Source organism: Protomyctophum bolini (genome assembly GCF_963924005.1).
Source record: "Protomyctophum bolini genome assembly, chromosome: 23".
NCBI lineage: Eukaryota > Metazoa > Chordata > Actinopteri > Myctophiformes > Myctophidae > Protomyctophum > Protomyctophum bolini.
This window is the reverse complement of record NC_137884.1, coordinates 21,657,490-21,680,750: the sequence shown is the minus strand read 5'-3', so window position 1 is coordinate 21,680,750 and position 23,261 is coordinate 21,657,490. Positions and strand designations below refer to the sequence as shown.

Sequence of the window (23,261 nt, the reverse complement as noted above, 5' to 3'; positions counted from 1 at the left end):
ACAGGATAGCAGGGACATCAACATATTATGACGGGCTTTAACCTCTTATGTTTGGAACAATTCAGCAGGCAAAAGAACAAACAAGCATTTGGGCTACGACCACAGTAAAACGCATGCGAAGGCACAAGTACCGACAAAGCCCCCGATCCCCCCTCCCCTCCCCTCGCCCCGCTACCTCCCACCCCACTGCCGTAGGAAGGTCAAAAAAAGGAAAGAAAAGAAGTGTGTTCCCGATGACGCCAATGCTTCCTTTTTTTTTCTCCAGAGAGGGATGTGAAAAGAACCAGGAAATACAAGAGCTCCTTTGTCGCCTTTCTTTTTTTCCTTCGTCTCACCAATAAAAAGAATAAAAAAGAAATGTGCGGAGATTGGGAAGGGGGGGGGGGGGGGGGGGGTGAGAAACCGCTGTGTTGACGCTTTTACAATGATACAAACATTCTACACAAATAGTGTGACGCTATAGTTCGAAATGTTCCAAGACAAAAAAAACAAAAACATAAATAAAGCTGTTAAAAAGTGGCGTATAGTACAGCACTGGTCCGTGACTGATCCTCCAGACTCGTCCCCCACCGGGAGAAAAAAAAAACGCACGTTACGCTTGGCTCCGTTTTCCCTGTGGGGGGATGAGAGAGAGAGAGAGAGAGAGAGAGAGAGAGAGTGTGTGTGTCAGAGGCAGATAAGGAAAGAAAAGTAGTCAAAGAGGGGAGGGAGGGATGGGGGATGCAGGGTCATTTTTAATGAGGAGATTAGGAAATCTCGACCTTGTCGCTTGTCATTTCACAAACAAATCCAAATGGAGTAGAAAATCTAATTAAACCGACCAATGAAAGAAGGCAGCGATTTTGTCAGATTTAATTACACGAGCGATTATGATGATTGTGCAGTGGTCAACTTCAGCCCCACCGCACGACTTTGCGCACCAGTAGCGTGCATTCAGTAAAGGCAAACATATGGTTTTGCTTGCCGAATTTTTACTGATTCACTTGAGCATGCATTCATGTTTAACCTCTTAAACACCATCTGCATATAATGAGTACTTTTGGTACTTTCACTCAAGTCATTTTTGATTACCGTACCTTTACTTTGTTGTGAACGCAGTGAGCACTTACTATGAGACCTAGCAGATCATGTCTGTGTGTCTGTCTGTCCCGCTTTTGTGCCCATATATGGAGCTGAGTGATTACGTCACCATGACTCAGCCATAACCATATAAGGAGTCCCCAAAGCAGCTATACGTCCAAAACCCAAATATGTACGAGCTGCGTTCGCTTCCCGCGTTTGCGCGTCTTACTGGTAACAGTGTATAGTTCTACATCGCAGTATCGATGCTAGATATTGAAAAGGAAGAGCACATTTTTCCTTACCAGGACATGCCGGGACATGTCTAGTCACCGTCGTCTGGCTTCTTCAGAAGAGGCCGCAGTCCTTCAGGTTGTTCTTGATGATGACGTCGGTGACGGCGTCGAACACAAACTGCACGTTCTTGGTGTCGGTGGCGCAGGTGAAGTGCGTGTAGATCTCCTTGGTGTCCTTCCTCTTGTTCAGGTCCTCGAACTGACACTGGATGTAGGCGGCCGCTTCCTCGTACGTGTTGGAGCCTGGCCAGAGAAACGACAAACACCTCGTACATGTTAGAACCTGACGTCGAGAAACGACAAAAAAAAACACCCTGGCCTGTACACATGTGTTAGAGCACCGTTTCCCAAACAGTGGGTTGAGTCGGAGTAGAGTAAAAAGAAGAAAATTTTTTTTTTTCTTTTGCTACACTTTTTGAGAAAAATACCATTTTCTTTTGCTACACTTTTTGAGTGGTGCAACCACTCCAAGGAACAGCAATGTCCGTGTTCACCTATGTGTTGGTTCATGAGCACCAGTATATGACTATGAGTACCAGTAGGGGCGCTGTTGTGCCAGAAACAGAGAGAGGGATAGTGCTGCAATGTTGCCTGCTAGTGAGAGAGAGAGAGAGGTTGGGGGGGGGGTAAGACGCCCTGAGGGTGAGAAGTGTCACGTGCATGCATCTGCCCATGGGTGACTGCAGACTGCTGGGCGAACGCTGGCGCTTTGGCATGGGGGGGGGGGCATATATGGAGCGTGTCTTGAGTGTACAGGGTTTGATGAGGTCAGATCAACATGTGGAATGTCAGAACAGGTCAGCACGAAATCTCAGAAATGTATTGGGGTTTTAATATGTTCCAAGGCACAAACACAAACTATCAATACTAGATTCAGTATAATTGGATAACAAATAAATTCGATCCAAACATTCCTGATTCATGTTATAAATGTGGGGAACATAAAGGTACACAGTTCCACTGCTTATGGGAATGTGAGGAGATTAAAACCTTCTGGAGGTCTGTGGCCCATTATGTCTCTCAGATTACATCAGGTCCAGTTCCTCTTTGTCCTAAATTATGTATACTCAGTAGTTATCCATTAAATTGTACACTAAATAGTAAAAAATAAATAATGACCTTTGCCTGTTACAGGCCAGAGCTATGTTGGAAGAATGTCAATGCCCCTACGATCGGCTTTTGGCTGAGGAATGTAACGACCAGTTTGGCACATGGGAAACTAACGTATGTAATTAGGAAGAAACCTGCTGTATTCTATAAGATATGGGAGAAGGTCTTGGACTTCATTAAGCGAGGTGATATTGAAGAGGCTTTGGATGTATAGTGGTTAATTGGAGTAGTCAGCTGTAGGGTGGGGGTAGGGAACTGTGATGGGACATTGTGCGTTTGTTTAACTGTATGTAATGTGTTTTTTTTGTAGTTATTAATATTACTATTTTTTTATTTGTTTTGTATTTATGGACATCCCCCCCCCCTCTCTCTCTCTCTCTATGTGATGTACTGTCTTACCTTGTGGGCCACGAGCCTTTAATAAAGTAATCTATCTGTCCGTCTCTCATTAGCAGGCAACTATGTGATGTACTGTCTTACCTTGTGGGCCACGAGCCTGTAATAAAGTGTATATATCTATCTGTCTCTCATTAGCAGGCAACAGTGCAGCACTATCTCTCTCTCTCTCCGTTTCTGGCACAACAGCGCCACTTTTGCCCCTACTGCTACTCATAGGTTAACACACCTATGTGTGTCCGTGTTAACAGTTTAACACGGACATTGCTGTTCGGACCTTGGAGTGGTTGCACCACTCAACAAACCTAAGAAATGTAATTTAAATAATTAATTAACAAGTATTGACAATAGCCAATCTACAAGCTTGCAACGCGGCACGAAGCGACGTGTTGTGCGCTTGTTGATTTTCCAGTAGTTTGGGTCCCGGGGAAATACGCTTGCATATGGGACTATAAACGACACTGGGAAGACAACATCCTGCTACAATGCGCTTTCCTTTCTTTGTTCTCGGAAAAAAAAGGACAAACAATTGTCTGAAGTTCTTGAGATCTTCCCATTCATAGATGTTTACATTTCAATTCCATATGTTTTTTTTTTATTAAAGGAAAAAAAAGGGGTTTCTGGGGCAGATATGGCTGATTCCATCCATTTCAAGGCAATACAGAATATAATAGCTTTCATATGGTCATTTTCCCATAATGGAGCTTGATGTTTGCGATGAATTTTAGCAGAAGAATTTTGGTCAGAAGCACAGAATTACCATGCACACTTTCGTGGACAGGATTCTTTGTCGTAAGCCCTGTGACATACTACATAATCGCCTAATGGCAATTATTTCAGATAATCGCAATTATTTTGTCATAATCGCTTCCATGTTGAAAAATCTTCATACATAAAAAAAAAGGCTGAAACGGCAGATCTACAAGCTTATAGCTAAGCGTGTAGATGAGCAGCTAAGCTGATCTACAACAGCTATTTCCACTTTTTTAAGTAGAAAAATAATTGATGTCAGTCATTTCTTTGTATATTTCAGTTATATTATATATGCCCTGCGCATTTTTTGTTTACCTGGCAAACAGAAATTGATTCTTCATACACCAGTAGGATGCGCAAACGCGGGAAGCGAACGCAGCTGAGACCCTGCAGATCATGTCTGTCTGTCTGTCTGTCTGTCTGTCTGTGTGTCTGTCCCGCTGTTACTGTATATGTGGACCTGGCCCCTTTTGTGCCCATATATGGAGCTGAGTGATTTGTTTGTGATTGACACTCCATATTTGGACGTACACTCCATATTTGGACGTATAGCGGGACAGACAGACACACAGACACACAGACAGACATGATCTGCTAGGTCTCATAGTAAGTGCTCACTGAATTCGCAATCACTGCGTTCGCAATTATGTTCCAATGTTCAATGCCACAGACAATGAAATCGTTAACCCATTTAGACCGTACGACGTCATAACTAATCCATCCGATGGGTTGCGCATTTTCATCGATATCAAAACGAGAGAAAAATATTCGGAATTTTCTTCTTTTTTTTGTGGCCTCCAAGGCCACCATAATACTTGCTCTTCGCGCACGCACGTTGTCGTTCACTTCCCTGTATACGGATCAGAAAGAATGCCTCGTATCTGCTAATCTAGGGAGCTCTCCGTGGTTTTGACCAGATGGACATACTAAGCTCTTCATTTCTGACTTTCTGACCTGCCTCTCGTTCAAAATATGAACGCGAGGGATTATTCAGCGATTTTATCATAACGATAGCGAGGTAAGCAAGCAAAAATATGTCTCACGGTGGGGGGGGGGGGCTTACAGAGTAAAAGCGGCCATATCTTCCCAGCACCCGAGCTTCTATTTTGAAAGAAATCCCGGTGCCGATTGTGTTAACCGCATTTGTTTGCGTGGCAATAATGGTCAACTTACATTTATTATGGCGACAGCCCTAGTACTTACCGGCATATTCTGGGTAGCAGATGGTGAGAGGGCTCTTCTTGATCTTCTCCTCGAAAAGGTCCTTCTTGTTGAGGAACAGGATGATGGAGGTGTCCGTGAACCACTTGTTGTTGCAGATGGAGTCAAACAGCTTCATGCTCTCATGCATTCGGTTCTGGAGAGAGAGAGAGAGAGAGAGAGAGCAAATGAACACTGCTTTTGTGCTGGAAAAGGCATGTTGTGAATGAGTGCACGCCGACCTTTCATTTGAACTTTAACGGATAGACTAACCAAGCATAATGCTCCTGTATTCTCAGAGCCCGTTCGTGGCATCACATGTTCTGCATTGAAAGCACCCGCGAGACAGGAGGAGCGACTGAATACTGTTTTCTGAGCCAATACAGGGATCATTCCCCAATGCTGGCTTGTCAACATTCGATTTTTTGCCATGGACATACAAAATGAGTGGACAATAATATAATAAAAAATATAATAAAACACATAAAGTGCTGGCCCCTGAATGACCATAACAGGTCTGTTCCGTTTAGTGTGCAGTGGTTCTCAAACCTTTTTTAATTTCAAGGACCCGACATAACTCTGAGAGTGTACAAATGGGGAGGTTCCATTTGTACCACTCTCAGAGTTACACACACACACCCGGCCAGCTTGGTGGTGTAGCAGCAGAGTGTTTCCAGGAAGTAGGGAAGGGGCTCGGAGGCGACATACCAAAAGCCTACACGGGTTGTGCAGTCGACCCGCTGTGATTGGCCAGTCGCTGTGATTGACAGCCTAACCCTAACCTCAGTAAACTTAACTTGCCCGGGGGCGTGGTTATAAACACAACCCGTGTAGGAATTAGTATGTAGCGGCTCGGAGGTAGAAACAGTTATTCTTTGTGCATATGCCCTATTGAACCCGTGGCTCCGCGATGGTGGGCAGGTACTTGTCCCGTGCGCTGCCCCAAGCAGCGTTTATTTTTTTATCTTCTTTCTTAAAAAGGGCAAGACCACTTTTTGAGAGGTTTGGGTTGTTTTCTTACCTTATTATGGGCAAAACTAGTCCATTCCATGAGTTATTTCGCTCCGTATGTGTTGTTTATTAGCAATATAAGAAATAAAAAAGTTGCTCATTGACTTGCATTGTAACAGGGAAACAACTCTCAAAGTCACTCTTAAATTAGCACATACGCCAACGCAACGCAACAAAAGCTGATTCTGACAGTTTATGACATCAGGAGCGAAATAACTCATGTAATGGACTAGTTTGCCCATAATAAAAAGGTAAGAAAACAACCCAAACCTCTCTTCTTAGGGTCTTACCCTTTTAACATCTGAAATGGCTTACCATCTCTTCGTCCTCTGCCAGCACCAGGTCATAGTCGCTGAGGGCCACGCAGAAGATGATGGCGGTGACGCCCTCGAAGCAGTGGATCCACTTCTTCCTCTCGGAGCGCTGGCCGCCAACGTCAAACATTCTGGTTTAGGGGAAAACATTTTTAAATGTAAACTCGGGCATGTTACCAAGCAAGCATAAACAGTGCATCATTAGTCCCTAAAAGGGTGTGTGTGACTGTGTGTGTGTGTGTGTGGGGGGGGGAGGTCATCTCCACGATAAATATTTGTATCAACAGCCCTGTAATTATTTGCTCACTGAATTATGCGCTGTGGCCCAGAAAAAAGCATTTCCAGGAAGGACGCCAGTGACTGGACTAATGGCTTATAACGTAGGGAACACTATAGTTCTGTCTCGTATTGTTCACAGAGAGAGAGTTGAGTCACAAAATGTTCCCAACGGATGGGGCTTACTTTTCAATCCCCGTTCGTTTGGTGACTAAACATTTTAAAATAGTTCAACTACTAGCCAATCTACATTGAGACATTGTGAGCTTGATCGGCTATTTGAACTGGCAAATAGGTTTAGGGATAAGGGGTGACGCAATATATAGCCCCAACACTATAACATTTCAGATGACTAAAACTAAAATTAAATGAATTAAGTCTATCAAGTGTCCTTGATAGACATGTAACGATACACTCAACTCACGATACGTATCACGATATGAGGTTCACGATATGATTTTTCACGATATTTTAAACAAATTATTTTCCAGACAAAACAGATTTTTGTTTAAATTTAATTTCTCTTAAATAAATCCAGTACTTTCTTTTTTTTTTGTTCTCAATACTGTAGCAACTACCAAATGACAGGAAACTTTTCATTTCTCTTCCACAAACTGTTCACCGCTTCACGTCCCAATGTATGAATCGACTGTAAAGCGCTTTGAGCACTTGGAAAAGCACTATAAAAATGCCATTCATTATGGGGCTCAGGGGTAGAGTGGCCGGATGGTAACCGCAAGGTTGCCAGTTCGAACCCGGGCTCCCCCAGAGTCAGTGTTGAAGAGCAAGACTCTGAACCCCTAATTGCTCCCAATGTGCTGGTTGGTGCCTTGCATGCTTTCCGCCGCCATCGGTGTATGAATATGGGTGAATGTAATGCACAATCTATGTAAAGCGCCTTGGATAAAGGCGCTATATGAATGCACCATTTACCATTTATGACAAGAACTGAACGAAATGTGCCGTCATGAATAACCAACATGACACAACCCAAATACTCGAGTCATGGAATCTACAGGCTTCCACTTCCTGCCTGCGGTGGCCAACTGAAGGGCACGCACGATACTGAATGAGTCATCGCTGATGTCGACACTTCTGCACATAGCTCTGTGTGTAGCAGCAGACATGATCACACGCACACAATGCATCACCGCCGGACACACACATGCCCAGCTGTACAATGGGGAATCGCCACAGCTGCAAACGGGAAGGCACACTAATTGAGTCACGGTGCGGAAGCTCTTACTTGAAATGCAGGTCCTTGAATGTGAAGTGCGTCTCCACAATGCCCGTGGTCTTCACTCGGGTCCTCAGGACATCCTGCTGAGTGGGGATATAGGTGGCCTGGGATATCCTGTCCAGGTCGTTTAAGTAGCTGGAGAGGGAGGGGGGGGGGGGGGGGGGGAGAGAGAGAGGGGGGTACAAAGAGACGAGCGGGGGAGGAAGAAAGAAGAAGAGGGGAAGTGAGAAATAAGAAGTAGACGGGGGAGTGAGATAGCATGCGAGAGAGGATGCAAGTGGGTGGGAGAGAGAGAGAGAGAGAGAGAGAGAGAGAGAGAGAGAGAGAGAGAGAGAGAGAGAGAGAGAGAGAGAGAGAGAGAGGAGAGAGAGGGTGTGAGAGTGTCAAGGTCAAGTGTTTAGCTGCCAGTCAAACTAATAACACATGCTCAAGGTCGATGAAACAATAGGACTACACAAGTCAGATAAACTCTGTTGGATTCCACATCTCAAATTGAACAACCGGCATTCACTGTATGAATATCCCCTTTATGTGATTTTACAGCAGATGGAACAAACCCACTGTAAAGAAACAGAGATATGAGATGGGAGAAGCTGTTCGCTCTTGTGATATAGAAACATGGGTATTTCAGAAAACTGTCAGGATTTAGAAGACGTGTTTTAAATTTCGACGTCAGGTCGAAATGGGTAAAAAGAAAAGAAAAAGAAAAGGCGCACTGGAAGTGTTAAGTGTGACCTAATTATGTTCTCTGTAATCCTTGAAGAAGGCTTAACGGCCGAAACGTTGGTTTCCTGTACTCTGTGTCCTAAATAAAGTATTGGCACTTTGGCCATCAGTGTGTGTGTGTGTGTGTGTGTGTGTGTGTGTGTGTGTGTGTGGCCACTTTCTTGTTTGTTCCTTAAAGGGCTTTGGTGTGCGTACAAGCAGCATCCTCGTGCACAGCACAGAAACTGTTCTGCACACGTGATGTAACCACTGTTAACTCACACTGGGTGACACAGCTCATACGTAACAAATGTGTTAGACAATCACATTTGAAGTTATACTGTACTGTATAAATTATAGTATAGTAAAAGGTTCAAATTAAATAATGCATTTTAAAAGCATGACAGATAGTGAATTGTAAACTTAACCCATTTAGGACTAGCCCGATTTAAAAAAGAAACGCCTTCTAAATCCTGAACTAGTGAAATCAGCAGATCTTCGAGCTCACAGTGCGTCGCTCCGCGCCACGTTGTGAGCTTGTAGATCGCTACTTTCACCATTTCAAAGAAATGTATGGAATTTCTTAGATTTAAAATTTCTCATGAAATTCCAGGTCTTAGACCGAAACGTTGCCTATAGCGTTCATATGCCAAGTGCAGACAGTGTGCAGGTCTTTGTGCACTTTAAATACTGTGCATTTTAAATACTTTGAGCCCTGCCTACGCACCCGTCTGAGCCCATCAGGTGAGCACAAGACTTTTGTTGCCTATGACATTACAGGGAAAAACATTTAATTTGTTTTTGAAAGTTTGCTTTTTTTGGGAATGTTTTTTGAAATACTTGAAACCAAAATGTAGGAAACGCGTAGGAAACATGACCCACACATGTGGGTCATGGACAGTGTTTGGGAACCAGTGGTATAGAGCGTCGCAGTCCCGCCCCCTCGAGAGACCCGGAAAAGAAATCGCCGTTCATTTTCCTCATAGGCATTTCTTAAAGTATTTATTTAAAGACGGTTACGCCGCGGACAAAGCCAACTCGGATCGTGACAAATCATGACAATGAACACAATATTTTGGGCCGATCAAATCATTAGAAAGAAGAAATAAAGGCAGGAGACAACACTATTTGTTTTGTTTTTCTTCTTATAAATTATTTGATCGGCCCAAAACATTGTGTTCATTGCCTTGATTTGTCACGATCCGAGTTGGCTTTGTCCGCGGCGTAACAGTCTTTAAATAAATACTTTAAGAAATGCCTATGGGAAAAATGCATTGGGATTCATTTCCTGGGCCACTCGTTGTTCTGAAAGGGGGAGGGACTGCGACGCTCTATAGTACTGTAATACCTGGCACAACAAGCTGCACTTCTCAGTGCCAGCGGGAGGAAGTGGTGACGTTTCTTCTTTCGTGCCAAAACAAGGCAAGGGGGGGAATTTCTACCAAACAAACACAGGAGCTGCCCTCTGATGACATCACTTGTTCTAACACCAAGGACCCTTTGCACAACAAAAAACAACACCACCACAAAATTCTAAGCGTTTCAACAAATAAATGAGGCGTTTAGCAGGAGGAGGGAGGTTAAGGGAGGGTTAAGGGAGGGTTAAGGGAGGTTAAGGGGGGAGGTTAAGGGAGTTCGCCCGAACTTGCTAGTCTTGAAAACATTCCAAATACTGGAGGTGAAAGACTACAAGCTGCTGGCGCTCTCTCCAGCTACCATTCTACAAGGCTTGGTACAAGAGGGCAATTATTGCCAATTATCCAAGTATTCTGCGGCACCCGTCCCCAACCAATTTGAGAAACCGTGAGGTAAGACAAAGCAGGACCTTTGCTTGGGCATCTATTGGTCTGCAGAAAAGGCCCTGGCCTGGACAGACCTTCAGCATGTCATTAAAAGTAAGAGTGACTCAGGGTTGTGTGAGAGGGAGGTCGGCAGTGTCCAGTTCGTCGACTAAAATGTCCGGCGACTGCCTTATTTCACTACGACGACAAAAACTATCATTTTGTCAGCAAATAAAAACTAGACTGCAACGTGTTGATCGGCTATACAACGTAGGCATTTATCAGACAATGTAGGCATTCATCAGACGCTCTTAATCCAGAGCGATTTACAGTAAGCAAGAACAACACATGGCAACACATCAAAGGCATAGAAATAGTCATCTGTGATCATAACCAAGTAAACTAAGAACCTGTCGTCCATCAGTAGAATATCTGTACGATGGAACTATGAGTATGCACTATAGAAATAATGCCATGTCTACATAATATGCTGTCTATATTACAGATATGGCGCCCCTCACTTCACACGGGTGCCAGGGGTGCAGCTTTTGTTCCCACAAAATGTCCGCAAAACTAAAAAAAATGAAATGCCGTCGACAATGAAGGGAAAACTCACGTCACCGTGTTGTCGCCACACGTCTCACATTTTGCCATCGACAATTATTATCAGCTCATTTGATTTGCTGTCAACAACAAACAACACTACTGCCGTGCCTGGCAGGGTGTTTTTTGGGGTGTTTTTTTGGTGTGTGTGGATCTTATGTGTTAATGACTCACACTGTCATGGCAAGTCTTGAAACTGTGGTCTCAATTGCCTCTAGCAGTGTGCGTGCACGTGTGTGTGCGTGTGCGTGTGTGTGTGACTCACTATGCCGCAGAGTCGTTGAGCTGGTACTCTCGGGAGCGGCTGAAGCAGGCTTGAACCCCTCCGTCCTTCCACAAGCGCTTAATGACCCCGGCCAGCTCCGCCGTCATGAAGCCCTCCTCTGCCGAGCCGGCCAGCACAAACAGCTGCCTCGCGTCGTCCTGAGAGAGAGAAAAGTGTGGTTGAGGTCAAAATCTAGAGTGTCAGAAAAACCCTGTCAAATGGACCCCCACAGCAACAGGTCCATTTCTGTCCGACGTCTGGCTTTCACTCGTGAGTTGTGATGTCATGTGGCAGCCGAGTCTATGGACTTTGAATATTTGCTTTAAGGAATATAGTTCCACACTCACTCCAGAGGGCCGCTATATTTCCACACTCACTCCAGAGGGCCACTATAGTTCCACACTCACTCCAGAGGGCCACATTGCATATTAGACTAATGTTGAAGCAAACATGACTGATCTACAAGCTCAAAACGCGTCACACTATTTTGGCTATTGAATTGACATTCTGAATTATTTTTTTGCCATTTTTGAATTGGAATCCTGCAAAGTAACATTTGTATTTAATTTCAAATGCATTAAATTAAGCTACATATATCGAAACTAGAAAGCGGGTCATGTTTGGAATTGTAACAGCTGAAATCAATAATATATCAGTATTCTGATATAACCTGCAGGCTGCATTAAGTGATGGTGGGGGCCCCCGGGCCGCCAGTTGCCCTTGTATGCTGTAACCAACGCTGGTATGAAATTAAACTGAAATGCGCCAACCATATCGTTTGTCAACACACGTTGGAGGCTGTATATTACCGCAGGGTGACAAATTATCCTAATTATTGTTTCTCATAGCTTCAGCAGCAGCAGGCAACAGAAAACAAACTCTTGATGTGTCCACATTAGGATGCTTAGCATACACTAGTTTTTTTCGTTTGTTCTTTTACAGCATTGATTTGAAGACCCTTTGTAAGAGTCACATAGTCACAGAGTCATCCCCTTTCCCTTTGCTCACATTCCCTTCTGTCTTAGCATATTGATTATTCACTTAAGCTCATTTCACTTCAATGCCATCTTACAGCAGGTCAAATGGCTTGTTTCTGTATCGTTTGCGTGATTGCACTGGCGATTTCATGAGGGGTACGTCGACTTTGGAATTTAATCAATTGGTTCATTCTAAAGTACAAATACTTTAGAATGAAGAGCACTCAATTTTTGCCCTACATGGGTCTTCCGTCTTAATAGTAACAATTCTGCGTGCCACCTCAGGAAGCGTGACACACCACTAAATGGATTAGATATGTGGAACTCTACTTCAATGACATGCAAACCCTGCAACGGGAGGACAGAGTGAGTGATTAGGAAGGATCCCGTCTTTAGACGGCGACTTTGAGGCTCTCTCTCTCTAACGTCACACTTCCATGGCACGAACGACTAGTGCGGCCGAGTGTGAGAAACATACAGACTTGGGGAAGTATTCAAAAGTGCCCTTAGTTCTAGTGTTCAGTCAGGGTACCCCTTTTGGTGTTAGCATCATGTTATGCTTTAGCTATTGAAAAATAGCAGATCTACAAGCTCATAGCGGCGCCACCGAGTGGCGCGCTACGAGCTTGTAGGTCTGCCTTTTTTGAAAAATCTAAGAACCACTGACATAGAAACATAGCTTTTTCAGAAAACTGTCAGGATGTAGAAGACATGTTTTAAATCTGATCTCAGGTCAGAATGGGTTATATACTCACAGCTCTGGCAGCGTCTCCGAAGTCGATCTTGAGTCGGCCCATGGCTCTGATGATGGCGATGATAGACTGGAGGGTGTTGCTGTAGACCACAGCTTTGTACTGCTTACACTCTTCCTCCGAGTAACCGGCCTCGTGGATGATTCTGAAGAGAGAGAGGCGAGCGTTCGTTTAAAAAAAAAAAAAAGGAACTTATTGAACAAAACGTTATTTTGACAATCCTGTTTTGGGGCGAGAACCCCTTTTGGTGTTTTAAACGTATGTTATAATTTAGCTATTGAAAAATAGCAGATCTACAAGTTTTGTAGGTCTGCTATTTTTGAGAATTCATGAAAATATGTATTTCAGAAAACTGGAGGATTTAGAAGATTTGTTTTAAATTTGAGGTCAGGCCTAAATGGGTAAAAAAAAAAAAGCATTGAAATATATATTTTTAATTTCAACATATTTAAATCGTCGCACATTTGAATCATTTTTTTTGTACCTTCACATGACGAATCCCTAGCTGCAAGCCTACATAGACTGACATTCTGCTGCATTGTGGTGTGCCCTGTATTACTCATGATTCACCATGCACCAGTCTCGTTTTTTATTCATTCTCGCCTTGCATTGTGATTCAAAAAGGCCATAACACCGCCGTTAATATGCATATACATTGCAATAGGACTCACTTGTAGAATTACATTATTCATAACTGTAACTGCAATAGTCTTGATGGATTGATGCAAAAGGATAGATGGGGGGGGGGGGGGGGGGGGTTGTTTTAATTTACATAGCAGCAAAATGGACTCACTTCATCTGCTTGACAATTGTGCTCTTCCCTGATTCACCGGCACCTGAGAAACGGAGGGAGGACGAGAGAGAACACAAAGAGAAGGAGAAGAAAGGAGAAGTGAGTTAATGAACATCATTAACCAATGTAGACCTGAGGCCGATTCTAAAAGAAAAGATATTCTAAATAAAAGGTTTTCTGAAAAACCTAAGTTTCTACGTCGGTGGTGCTCAAGATTATCTGTATTTGGCCGCAGACCTCCATCTCAAAATATGTTGAGATGGAGAAGAATTTGAAGCAAGAATTTGAGTTAAAAACGTTTGCTGTGAAAGAATATATATTCAAAGATTTGCGGCACACTTTCACGATTAAAAACATATATAGATCTACAAGCTCGTAGCGCGGCTATGAGCTTGTGGATTTGCCATTTTTCCAACAGCTAAAACTTAAAATAATGGTTAAAGTGGTTAAAACGCGGCTACGACACAGATGCGTTCCCGTTCTAAATGGGTTAATGGACATCATTAACTATACATACAATGGGGACCGGGGTCCCCCAATCCTTCTTTCCCCTCTTCACCAAATCTCTTTGCCAAAAATAGCCAATTCACAAGCTCACAGTCACAGGCATGTTGCATGTGAACTTGTAGATCAGCTATTTTTGTCCTGAATAGAGAGAGGGTAAGTGCATGAGCACCATACCCAGAAGTTACGAGGGTTTCAGTTTTCTGAAATAATGTTTCTATATCAGTGGTTCTAAATATTTCATGTCAAGGACCCCCAAAAATATATGTAATTGGCTGCCGACCCACATCTGAGAATATGTTGTTCCAGGAATCTCCCAGAAGCAAAGATTTGAGTTAAAAACGTTCACTCTGAAAGAATTATATATTCCAAATGTGTGCCACATTTTCACAATTAAAAAGAAATAGACCTACGAGCTCATAATGATAAGCTTGCAGATCTGCTTGGAGCTACCTGTGATTATATAGACTCCTCTGGCATGGAGTAGTATTTACATTAGGATAATCAATGCTGGGCCGTGTGGGGTCATCTAAAAAAAGAAAATAATGTGATGGCGCAGGGGCGAAATACCTCAGGTTTGCCTCCGCACAATGCATTACTATAACCATACAGCTCAGAGTTGATTAATCAGCTATACTACAGTACAGTTAAGAGTACATGGCCACTTATTCCCAACAATTAAATTGTGTTTGTTGTTCATATTTTGGGTTATAAACCTGGGCATAAACTTTACAGCAAGAGGGGAAATGTTAAGAGAGGCGTTTCTTGCTTTTAATTGGCGGCGCAGTTAAAGATCCCAATGTTTATTTTGAGCATAACAGCCACAGATCAGAATGAACCAGTGAGACCAAGTGCACTTCTAGAGCGATCTAGAGATTCGATTTGAAGACCCTATGCAGAGTCGCAGAGAGGCCTTATGGATCAGCTGTCATCGTCATATCGCTCACATTCCCTTCTGTCACGCATTAACCCATGGATTATTCACTCAGGCTCGTTTCACTTCCAAGCCATCTCAGGTCAATTGGCTCGATTCAGTATTGTTTGCGTGTTTGCACAGAATAATATTCTGTGCAAACACGCAAAAGTTTTGCTTGCCAATTCATTAAATTCCAAAATCAACGTTCCCCTTATGATATCATCAGATGATATCATAAGGGGAACGTTGATTTTGGAATTCCTATTGGAATTCCTATTTTTGCCATATACATGGGTCTTCCATCTTACAGTGTACCTCACAATTTACTTGCTGACTAAATAGGTTAATAGCAACACTGCTACAGGCCACCTCAGGAAGCGAGAGACACCACTAAACGGATCGGATGTGCGTTACTCTACTTTAATGATATGCAAACCCTGCAACGGGAGGACAGACTGAGTGATTAGGGAGGATCCTGCCTTTACATGGTGAGGTTGAGGTTCTCTCTCTCAAACGTCACTTCCATGGCAACGACTAGCGTGGAGTGTGACAGAAGCATACAGATCTGGAAATGCATTCTATATTTACTATTGCATCTACAGTACACGCCATCCCTGTGACTGGTAATATGGACGCGATTATGCCCCTTTGGAACCCCTTTTGGAGTTAGCATTATGTTGTGCTTTAGCTATTGAAAAATAGCAGATCTACAAGCTCATAGCACACCACCGAGTGGCGTGCTACGAGCTTGTAGGTCTGCTATTTTTTTTAAATCGAAGAACTGACATAAAAACATAGCTTTTTCAGAAAATTGTCGGGATGAAGAAGACATTTTTAGAATCTAGATTCTAAAATCTGAAATAGTTCTGTAATCGTATTTTCTTTCCTTTCCTTTCCTTTTACTTCAACGTATGTATGCTCTTGTTAACCACATGCATTAACCTCATGCCATGTGGCCTAATGGCCATTTCCATAACCTATATTAGATCTGCTAATGCACATCTCATCGTGCTCATATTACACAGAGCAGACTCAGTAATACTAGGGGAGCCAATGAGCATTTTCCCAGTGACGTAAAAGCTCTCATATTATAGGAAGACGTTTTTAAGCCACTAGGAAACGGATCATATTCCCCCACCGTACGTAAACAACAATCTTCCTGTCACACGGTTTATAAAACCTGGAAGGGAGAAAAAAGAGGAAGCGCTCATTATGAAACGTGGCACCATTTGTTTCCCCGCGATAACAGTTAGCAGAGCCAAGGTTGGCCTGGTCTTGCATAATGAAATCAGCTCCCTAATCTAGTTCCATCTTGTCTTGGTGTTGCTGTAACAAATGACCCCGAGAGTGTGTGCCCTTGACACATGTCACAAAAAAAATAACATTTAGAGGGGCTTGCTCAATGTCACGATAACCAACATGGCATCCCGATCCCGCCCTGCATAATGTTCTCCGAGGCAAATCGGAGATGAAAACAGAGAAGCGATGCAGTCAGTAGGAGGAGAGAGAGAGAGAGAGAGAGAGAGTAACAGTTGAATTCCTATGAACAGTTTCCAGGTCCCCGAGCAGTGTGACTGCATGCCGACACCAGACTCGAGCGTTGGCACCTCACCTTGGGTATAATTGGATGAGATGCACCTGAGGACACAACACATTATTTTAATTAAGTGCCAACGCTATAACACATGGAGTGGTCCCAGGAGGAGGAGGAGGAGGAGGGGGGGGCAGTGGGCTGGCACTGCAGGCACAGCACAGCAGGATCCCTGCCCGGGTCTGCCCACTACTTCCCCACAAGATGCCCCTCGGCCACGTTCAGTTCACATACCCACACGAGCGTCTCTCTGTGCCATGTGGAGCTCATGAAAATCCACTTCAGACAAGCCATGAGCTCACTCTGACTCTTGGAAGTCAACACCCCCGCCCTGCCCTAGGAACATTTTTACAGCTCACACCGAAAAACTCGCCTTCGTGGGAGAAACTTGGGAATCCTGTCAAAGCTTCCATTTTATTTTAGGATTGTTGATTATATTTTCCGAGTAGTTCGCCGACTCCCACATCGATAAGAGACAAAATAAATCTACACCAAAACAAGAGAGAGAAAGAAAATACGTACTAGTGGTGTAAAAATAAGCAGGAGACGTGTTTCACTGAGTGATTCATCTGATCTCGCATCTCATTCATCGTGTTCAGAATGAGATGAATCACAAAGGATTGTGTTCAATCCACAGGATGACTAAATAACCTACGTGGGTTGTGTCAAAAGGTATTAGGCTGCTATACAAAAACAAACTGTAAATATTAACACAAATATGTCTAAGGCAGTGTCGGAGAGGGGGCAAAAGAAAAGTGGGGAGGCCAAAACAGACCGGGAGAAGATCAGTGGAGAGTGAGGCAAAGTCGACTGGATTATGGTGGGCCCCACTGAAGAAAACTGCTCAAAACAGAGTCCGATGGCGGGGTGTGATTGCGGACCTATGCTCCACCTAGGAGCCTACAGGAATAAGTCAAGTAAGTCAAGTGTCGGAGAAACTAATACTGCACTGCCAAGAGATCACAAACAGCACACAGCTTGTGTTCAATTAACCCGTTGAAAGAAACCTCCGAAATGTACTTTGTACGGTTACCTTGGTAATGGATTACAAAACATTAGCTGATCAAACAGTTCAATTTGGGTTCAAATTCCCAATTCCGCAAAAGCATTGTGTTCAATGTGGTGGGAGAGTTCAGGCCTGTGGCATCATGTGACCCGACTTGCGGCCTATTCCCCAGCCGGGACATCACAGGGGCGTGGCCCCAGCAGCACCTTCAAAGCCTTCTGTTGGGGCTGCAGAGTTCCTGATTCAGCACACATGGCCATTTATAGGATATATGGAACCACGGTCCTGACCCGGTGGCCTCCACGCAGCAGAGTCATGTTACCCACGCCCACTCCTTTGATACACCCACCCCCCAAAAAATACAGCCTCCTCTGACCAAAAAACCACTGGAGCAGCTGGTTTCTGTTTCGGGTGATCAGATGAATTCTTTTTGAGACGATCCCAGCCAACCCCTCCATTGAATATGCAGCCCTTATTCTGGCAACAAGCCTTTCAAACAGAACAGAGCCGCTTCTATCGCTTGCCACCAACGCATCATTCCGGCTGGAACTCCTCCTGGGTGATTTTCCTCTCGGCATGCGATTGCGAGCAAGGGAGAAGGAGGGGAGGGAGAGTGAGAAATGCGTGTTGACAAACAAAACGGAACGCTAGCATGGCCATGAATGTGATTAAAATGGCTACCGAGTCCACTCTGTATTATGGATTAGCTCTCTGCAGTGCGAGCGATGCCAAGTCATTTGAAGCGTTTTATGTCATGATGCTGGCTGGCAGGGGCCGCGCCGCGCCGCCACGTTTTAACACATTACATGCTTCTCTTTGTCTGGGACCCGGTGTTCACATTCCGGCTCACGGTGGATAATAGGGGGTCAGAGCGAGGGCTCATCTGTCTGGGTCATCAGATTCAGGTTGCAGGGGTTGTGGTCGGAGGGGAGGGGGTGGGGGTGGGGGTGGTTGCTGGACCAGTAGCGCATGTGGTCCACAGCCAGGGAACTTTGATGAGACAGGACGAGGCCGGAGGATGCATGTGCTTTAGGCCCCCCCAAAGAGCCACAGCTACATTAGTAATAATAATGCCACATTAGCACCCTGAGCTGGCGAACCATCCATCCCAGGGTTGCCCCATTACACTCTCAGTTTTGCACTGAGAGTGTACTCCGTACTCTGTTGTGAATATTACTCTTCCCCCTTGTACAGTATACCCCCCTTGTGTACTTTCAATTTCCCCATCGCGATTGATTTTCTCCCCTCCACTCACTATCAAATTCCTCTCTCCTCTTTTCCTTCCCTTTCAAGTCCCACTGGGGGAATATTAAAGCGTCGCTCGGAGGATTCCAGGATCTGGTTGGCAGCACTATACCCAGTGAGGAAACAATCAGTCTGAATCACTGGCATTGATCCGCAAACAAGCACAAAAAGGAACATCAATGGCTAATGGTTTCCAGCTCACGTTGGCACAGAGACAAATCAACTCAGAGTGAGATAGCTAAATGATGGGACAGTGACCGAGGAAGGAATGCAGGTTGTTCCATGTTTTATCTTCAATATGAGAAAGCACCGCCGTAATGTCATGTTTTGTAGGCCCATTAACTATAAAACAGGAGGACGAAATGCTAGCGAAAGGTCTATTACGTCTAAGACCATTCACGAAAAGCCCTTCTACAGTGTCCCACTAAAACAATTATAGCTAGATTAATTAGGCTGGGGAGATTATAATCTATTTTAGAATGTAGACTTTAATAGTATGGAAACTGAGGCTTGGAGATGATGGGATACAATTAGTGTCAATTAAAAGTTTGACAGTTAGCCTAAATTGGAAATAATCCGGTTTTCAGTAGAAATCCGAGGTTCGCCAATTGCAGAGGACCCGAGGCTGTCAAGCCTGTTCAAACATCAAGGTGTGTTTACATGAGTGTACGCACGGTCACACACACACACACACACACACACACACACACACACACACACACACACACACACACACACACACACACACACACACACACACACACACACACACACACACACACACACACACACACACACACACACACACACACACACACACACACACACACACACACACACACACACAATCACTTTCCATGCAAATGAAGGCCAGCGTGATGAATTCATGTTGCTACTGGTACAAAACAGAAGCTCAGTCTCCTTAAGGCTAATTTATACTTCTTCGCTCGTTGACAGACTGAAATATTTGTTCTATATTCTGTTGAAAATCAGTTATTCTCTGACACAGTTGTATGTACCGTACAATGGGGCTGGCGTATAAATTAGGCTTTTGGCCTGAATGAACCCATAACAGGCACTTCTGCAGAAACAGCTGTCCACCACATAAAACACCCGCTGCATCAAACACCTACCATACCAAAGCCTTTACTTCAAACGTACGCATTGCCACAACTGACTGGGTGACCCACTCAGAGTCAAATAGTAGCGTTTGACTCCTTTCTGCTGTCATGCTTTACCTTCGTTGCTAACAAACAAACTGATTTTATGGACAACCTGGGATTGTAAAAAACAGGAGAGAGTGGAGACATTCATATTTCAGGGAGAGCAGCTATTTGTTTGTGCAAACAGAAACAGGAACACTTGTAATGTTTACCGTCGAGGTAAAGCAAATTCCCACTCACTCTGGTCTGCTCTGGCTTCACTGCAGTGTGTGGAGCTTTTCCATTTTTAATGCTTCAGTCATTAGCAGCATGCTCATCTTACTGCATGGGCCTGTGTTCCTTTCTCCTGGAGTCGCTGGCTGGCTAGCTTGTTGTTACATCACTCCTGCCAGTAACCTGAACAGGCCGTGCGAGTTACCTGGCTACCAACTGAATGGATCAGAGACAAATGGCATGCCGTGGTGCCAAAATGTCCACCCATAACATATCATGGCATATACAACTTAAAAAGGGCATCTGGACTTTACAAATTCCCTCTACACACAACACTAGAATGCCAGGTATTTGTGTCTGCAAAGTCTTATGTTGTCTGTGTGACGGGTGAGTGGTAATGATAACCTGTGTTCCTTCCCTGCGGCAAGGCAGCTAAAACTTGACCGAACTTGCTTGCTTTGAGTCGACTAGCCCCATATCTGTCCTACAAGAACCTGAGGAATGCATGTGAGCTATTCAAATGTATGAGCTGTAAGTGCTGCTCACTGCTTGCTCAAACCCACCAGCAACAGCTTATACAGTATGTTATTTAACGACAACAACGGATCAATACAACATGGCAACATGCCTTCTATTTTCCCCATATCAGATTAAAGTAGAGAGGACAGTCGTGGTAACATGAAGCCGTGAAAAGAATACAAATGCATTCCGATTAACAAACGGTATGTTTGTCCTGAAAAGCCACAGCCTCTCAGTTGACCATATTTTAGTTGTAGTAGTGGATTCATTTGTCCTGGTAACCCACATAACCATGTGTGTGCATGTCAACAGTTCCTAAGGCGCTCTTCCTGAGGGCCTGATGGAAAAGTTTTTCACCAATCTATTGTGAAGGGGAAAAGCTTTCCTCGTGCAAGTATGTATGAGCAATACGTTTACAGCACTGGCCCACAAAATCACATATCATGCCCACGCATAATACACACGTGCACGCGTCAGGCACACACACAAAAGCTGTCAAAGACACAGAAGGCCAGCTCAAAGGCCTGGTATACAGGAAATGGCCTGCAGTTTCCCAAGAAGTTAACCTTTCTAATGTACACACAAACTGATAACCCATTTCCGTGGCATTTCTGTGTAGCTTTCTCACATTAAAGTTGTAGTACTGTGTTTGTTGTTTGTTGTAACATCACACCATTCACTTTCTGTGGCCATTCCCCTGCGTTAATTAGCAGAGGCCTACAGATGGTGATGTTCACTGGCACTCAAGTGCTCAAGTGGTGGAAAAAGTACTCAGATGTTTTACTTAAGTAAAAAGTATCAATACTGCAATGTAGGAAAACTCAAGTGAATGTCCGGAATTCAAAATTGACCTGAGTAAATTAAAGTAAAAGTATTGGTATCAAAGTGTACAAGTACAGTCATTATGCGTAATGTCCCATTTCAAATGTATGCAAATCTTTTGAAAATAGCAGATCTACAAGGCAAGCTCGCAATGTTGTAAAAATAATCCAAATCTACGAAATAAACGAATTAAAGTGGAGTAAAAGTACAAGATTTGGCTCCGAGATGTAGTGGAGTAGAAGTAAAAAATACGGAAATTGTGAAATACTCCAAAAATGTAGGCTTCTAACTAAAGTAGGCTAGCTAAGCTTACTTGATGAGTAAATGTACTTAGTTACTTTCCAACACTGGACTGTGACTGGAGTCTGGAGTCAGAGTGAGTGGACAGACAGACAGGGAGGAAATGTACCATTGTTGAGAGGATTTAGTCGATGACAAAGATCCATTATGCGACCATTTGTTGCAGAGACAAAGCGTGGATACTTTAGTTCAGAATCAGTTGGGTTCGTTCGTTCACTCTCCCCTGCTGGATTGAGCTGATGTCAACGCAACGGGGCAAAAAAAAAGAAAAAGAAAAGTCATGACGATCACAGTGAATGTGACCGACTGTGACAGTGAAAATGGAACACAATTACACAAACCACCCCGAATTAAAGACTAAAATCAACCATTGTGTGCATTTATCTGGATCGAGTGATTTTGGTACACAGAATGTAATTGATTTATTGGAGATTCTGACTTTTCAACATGTAGGTAGCCTACTATACATTTTGTTTTGACCGCATGCCAATAAAGCCATTTGAATTGACTGTGGATCATTGCCGAAAAGAACAGATCTGAGCCAGAGCCAGGCAGCTGCGCTCGCAATAAGTTACGCGACAGTCGCGACTTGTAGCTATAGGTGCAGAATAAATTAAAGATCCGTTCTTTGTGATGTGAAGTTCATTACCTAGAAGGAGCAGCTTCACCTCCCTGGCCGCCTTCTCCCCGTCGTCTCGCAGATTCCTATCGATCATCTTACTGCGCTCCACCGCCGCCTTATCCTCCGTGCTCAGCGTGCATCCCATGATCTCCTCTCAAAGTAGTAGTACTAGTAGTGTGTCCTTCCTTCCCTTTAGGGCCCCGGGAGGGTGGTGGTGGTGTAATAAATAAATAAAAATATAAAGACTATATACAAAATACCCACATGCAAGGGATAAACCGCTGCTCCCCGAACCGAACGAGACCCGCACGCATGTACACACACATACACACAAACACAACACACGCCCTTTTATGACAGCAAAATGTCTCTTTCTTCCTAGAGTAAAAATGTAAGACTGTTAAAAAAAATAAGAAAATTAAGAAAGGCTGCCTGAAGGAACGGTGCAACCGTTTCTTCTATAAAACACCAAAAATGGGTGTTTTCTTTTCAGTGTAATCTGTCGGTCGTTGTTGCATCGGGAGCAGGAGCTCTTTCATTAATAGCGATACAGGTTTTCTTTTAAAGAGAGAGAGAGAAAAAAGAAAATAAATCCTCCTCGGCAAAACGCTGTCTCTCCCAGCCGAGCATTCGCCTCCATTCGCTGCAACGCTGAGTTGTGTTCTGCTGCTGCTGTGCGCGTTTTGACTCGAGCTCTGAGCTGTGGACTGCAACCATAGAGTTATAGGACTACAACAACCATGCCAACTAGCTGCAGTACTTCACTCAGTCACTTCCTGACTGTTTCATTTACTGTCTTCACGATAAAAGTATACTCTCTGAATACTTT

The 23,261-nt window shown here is 43.9% G+C and overlaps 1 protein-coding gene across 1 annotated transcript; it reads right to left on the bottom strand.

Moving 5' to 3' along the window:
- Positions 1-334: 334 nt before the first annotated feature.
- On the bottom strand, positions 335-23,107 carry gnai1 (guanine nucleotide binding protein (G protein), alpha inhibiting activity polypeptide 1). The gene is made up of 9 exons (XM_080757617.1): positions 22,460-23,107; positions 13,532-13,574; positions 12,742-12,883; positions 11,010-11,167; positions 7,662-7,790; positions 6,141-6,270; positions 4,818-4,971; positions 1,365-1,598; positions 335-613 (listed from the first exon to the last, which is right to left on the bottom strand). Exons 1-8 carry the CDS (start codon positions 22,575-22,577, stop codon positions 1,408-1,410), a joined length of 1,065 nt encoding a protein of 354 aa, XP_080613743.1. The 5' UTR covers positions 22,578-23,107; the 3' UTR covers positions 335-613; positions 1,365-1,407.
- Positions 23,108-23,261: the final 154 nt, after the last annotated feature.